The 4,284-nt window shown below is 44.2% G+C and overlaps 1 protein-coding gene across 1 annotated transcript in view; it reads right to left on the bottom strand.

The window, feature by feature from the left end:
• LOC106806116 (A-kinase anchor protein 13-like) overlaps nucleotides 1-4,284 on the bottom strand; it is a 110,307-nt gene that overhangs the window by 91,280 nt on the left and 14,743 nt on the right. The window contains exon 4 of the mRNA XM_014807970.1: nucleotides 2,583-2,733. Coding sequence (XP_014663456.1) covers nucleotides 2,583-2,733 — 151 coding nt within the window. The remainder of the gene's footprint in view (nucleotides 1-2,582; nucleotides 2,734-4,284) is intronic.

Raw genomic sequence — 4,284 nt, 5'->3', positions numbered from 1 at the left:
ATCAATCTAGCGTGTTATACGTATATATCACCGATATATATATCAGGAGTGAATAATAATATGCTATTATTATTCACTTCTGTATATATCACTGGCCATACACTTCACGATCTACATCAATCTAGCGTGTTATACGTATATATCACCGATAGATACATAGAGAGAGAGAGAGGGGGAAAAACTCCATCTATTTCTATTAGCGCTGATATAGTCGTAAACATGCATTAGCAGGCGCTGTGTATCACATAGATGCCATACACGTTTAGATGTGTTTACACCCGGCTGATACACTCTCACTAATGACACGGAATAACAGGAAATGTGGAGGCATATATATAGCAAACGTGTTTCGCATAGACGCTATACAGAGATGTCTTTCACAACTAACACATGCCAATGCTTGCGCACAATTCTGCATAGTCACTGAATTGATATATATATATATGTGTACATATATGTACTTGATATATATATATATATGTTATAGGGTTGCGTAGAAATTCTGTCTTCAAATTGGTGTGGAGCATGTCGCGTGACGTAAAATGAAATCAGATGTGGAAGATCAAAATTCCGACGCAACCATTCAATAATTGTAGAATATATGCATGGATAGTTGGATTGGTGGATGGTTGGATGGATGGATGGTTGGATGAATTCATGGATAGATGCATGGATGGCTGGATGGCTGGATGGATGGATCGATGTATGGATGGATGGATGGATGGATGGATGGATGGATGGATGGATGGATCATGGATGGATGGATGGATGGATGGATGGATGGATGGATGGATGGATGGATGGATGTATGTATGGATGGATGGATGGATGGATGGGATGGATGGATGGATGGATGGATGGTTGGTTGGATAGATGGATGGATGGATGGATGGTTGGATATATGGATGGATGGGTGGATGGATGGGTGGGTGGATGAATGGATGGATGGATGGACGAATAGATAGATAGGCAGTATAGGCACTGCAACGCAATGGAGCATGTATATTACTCGCGCAATTTTACAGAGAGTAACAAGCAGTCTTGCGCACAACCATTTCTTTAACTTGTCAATATCATATAACAGTGAACATTTTGAACTGCCCAACTGATATCGCATTCGAAACTGAAGAAATAATGGCGAGTACTGTCCTGTGACAATTTAACTTCATTACTTTACTTGAAACCCGTTAAGCATGACACCATGACTGACACCATGACACACATTCTTGGTAGTATGTAAATGATTTCAGACATTAAATACTATTGCATCGTATACGATGGCGTATAATAACATACGGCTATATTAATATTTTTACGATTTTCATGACGATCTGCAATTGCATAGTAACGGTTGCTATGCAAAATACGTGCGAAAAAGCTACAATCAGCTGGAGCGTCAATTTACATGCTAAGATTCATACACATCATTCCTCCGCAGGTGAAGTAGTTCAGATATTTTACCAGCGCAGCGTTTATTTAAAATGAAAGTGTCAATGACACTGTAGCTCACCACAAAAAAGGACACAAGTAGAAGAAGTCAGTGTGAGAAGTGGGAGTGAGAAGAATTCAGTTTTCATTGAGCAACCATCGTCGTACATTATAGAAACGAAGAGTATATATGGGAGAACTCCCATTATATACTCTTGATAATTATATGTGTAATTTTTTATGTGAAAATACGTAATAATAATCAGTACCAAATACGTGTCAAACTCCTTTGTCTTTATTAACTCCTGATATATGTATTATAGTCTGCAATACAACAATATTTCTAAGTATTAGACAACACATAAAGGTGCGCCTGAAAAGAATCTTGCCGAGCCCTACAGAAGACACTGAATGCAAATGCGCGCACTGCGGGTTACGGCGCGGTAGCTTCGGCGGATGCTGTGAGATTGAGTCCCGCATCCTGCAGGGCTTCACTACCTCGCACGTAATTCACGAACATGCTCGACTGAACTGACCCCAATTAGTATAGGTTTGCACGGTGGAGCAAAAATAAAGCATGTCGGCGTTGATGAGGGGCCTCGAGAGAGATTCTCTCACAAACGGAGACGAGGTGATTTGCTAGTAAAGAGACGGATTTCGTATAAAAAATAATGAGATCGCGACAACTTCGCTCATATCGCTCGAGTGAAAGATGCGAGGGGAAAAGACGGACAAAGCATGGCATGAAATCGATATGCTAAAAAAATGCATGAAAGAACCCCAGTTCAACCAACAGTTTTTGTTTATGAGAGCGATGACATCTACCTGACCTCTTTGTATCACATTACAGACAACTTGTTTACCCAGGATTTGGTCATCTTTTAACGACAATGAGTACTTCAGGCAAGCTCACCTCACTTTAATAAATGATCAGATCTTAGCAAGGGTAGCTGCCCTTTATCGTCTGCGTCGGTGACGCAAAGTCACCTGACTACAAGAACCAATCAGGTTTCTTTGCACATGCTTGCCTGTCCAGAAACGACATGACGAAAGCCGTTACCCTTTCGCAAACATAGAAGCGATACAGTTGTCTAGCGCTAAACACAAACCGACGACAAAAACTTGCTGGTTCAATCGAAACAAGTGGCACTCACCTGGGATGATGGCGTGAAGTGTGCTGCCATTGTCCACCAGGCGGACACCGGTGACGTGTCGCACCCGCTTCCCCTCGTACACGAGGAATATGCTGCCCTCTGGTGGTAGCTGTATGTCGCGGCAGAATTCGACCTCGATGGAATCGCCGCCCTGCGGACACCGGTTTGTTATCGTGTGTTACGTTTACGACTCGTACTAGACCTAGCAGGTACGCTCACACTGTTGCACCCAGCGACGGTCAGAAATGTCAGAAACCAATAGGAGTAACGTTTTCCCCCCAACGACTACAATGAGGTGCTGACATATTGACCTATATACATTGCAAACACGCAGGCACACGTAATATACAATGCACGCGCTCACACACGCACACATACTATGTGATTATATATATATATATATTATATATATATCAAGAGTCCATAATAGAAAATGGACTCTATTATGGACTCTTGATATATATAATGCCCGGTATAATCTGGATGTGTCGTGTACGTTTGCATGCACGACTTAGTATGTTTGGATGTACGGCTAGCCTATAGTGAAGCACCCCCCCCCCACACCCTATAGGAAATTGGGGTTAAGGCACCGAATGAGCATAAACGTTTAGGAACAAACGTAACCCATATAGAATTCTTCAACGTGAATCTTTCATCGAACTGTAGTGTAGACATTTACGTCAGAGTATTGTATTTCTATTGCAGAAGACCCCATAATGTTCATAAAAGCACGAGCTTATAATTTCTTGCTCCGCTACCAAAACCATATAAGCTGCCTCTTGCTTCAGTGAACGAACCTAGCTTTCTACCACAGAAACCTGTAACATGCGCAGAATTCGAGTCGAGACAAACACCCATTTAGACACGTATGTCCAGTGAATGCGTAGCACGGACCTGTGGCGGAGGGGGGGGGAGGTTTTTCCCTCCGCTACCGATGTAATGACTGCGGGAGAAAACACACCGGGCGAGTTTATACAAGGCTGGGCAATACGAGGTCGTGGACTGTTTGCATTGGTAAGCAGCCACTGTCCTGCGACCCGTGAACCACGCAGCTGGCACGGCGGCGCCAGCAGCAGCAATACGATAGAGCATAAACAAGCAACAGATTATATTTATCATGCATTTCATTATTGGCAAACGGTCAAAGTGCCTGTGTGCAGTGAGTCTGTGGTGCTTGTCTTCTGTAATTCGTGTGCGTCATGGTTCTTTCCACATTGTTCATAATGAGTATGATCATGTATTCATGGCAAGCAGGCCTAGCCAGCTTTTCCTATTTGGGGGGTTCGTTTTTCAATGTTGGCATTTGCTCGGCAGGGCGTGTACAGGATTTGTACGGCCAGGCGGGGGGGGGGTCTAACCGTAAACCAACAGTTGCGCAGCAGCGCGAAGGGGGCCAGAATTTTTTAAAATTAGACCTCCTCAGATGCGTTTTCCTGCGCGGAGCAAGGGGGGTCCGGACACGCCTGGACCGCGCGCCCAAAAGCCGCACCCTGGCTCGAGGCGCGAAGCGACCAGGCAGAGGGAGCCAAGCGACGCGAGCGGGGAGGGTGTGGGAGGGGGGTGTTCACTGTTCATCCCTCCCGCGACGATGGAGATTTTGCAATTATTACAAACTAAAAGAGCGACGCTGAGGTGAAAATTCTCAAATTTCAAAATTATTTATTTTTTTGCTTGGTGGGGTGGGGGGACGAGCTCGGGGGGG

This window comes from Priapulus caudatus, unplaced genomic scaffold (assembly GCF_000485595.1).
Source record: "Priapulus caudatus unplaced genomic scaffold, Priapulus_caudatus-5.0.1 Scaffold143, whole genome shotgun sequence".
Classification (NCBI taxonomy): domain Eukaryota; kingdom Metazoa; phylum Priapulida; class Priapulimorpha; order Priapulimorphida; family Priapulidae; genus Priapulus; species Priapulus caudatus.
The sequence above is the reverse complement of the archived record's forward strand: the minus strand, read 5'-3'. Positions and strand labels throughout refer to the sequence as shown.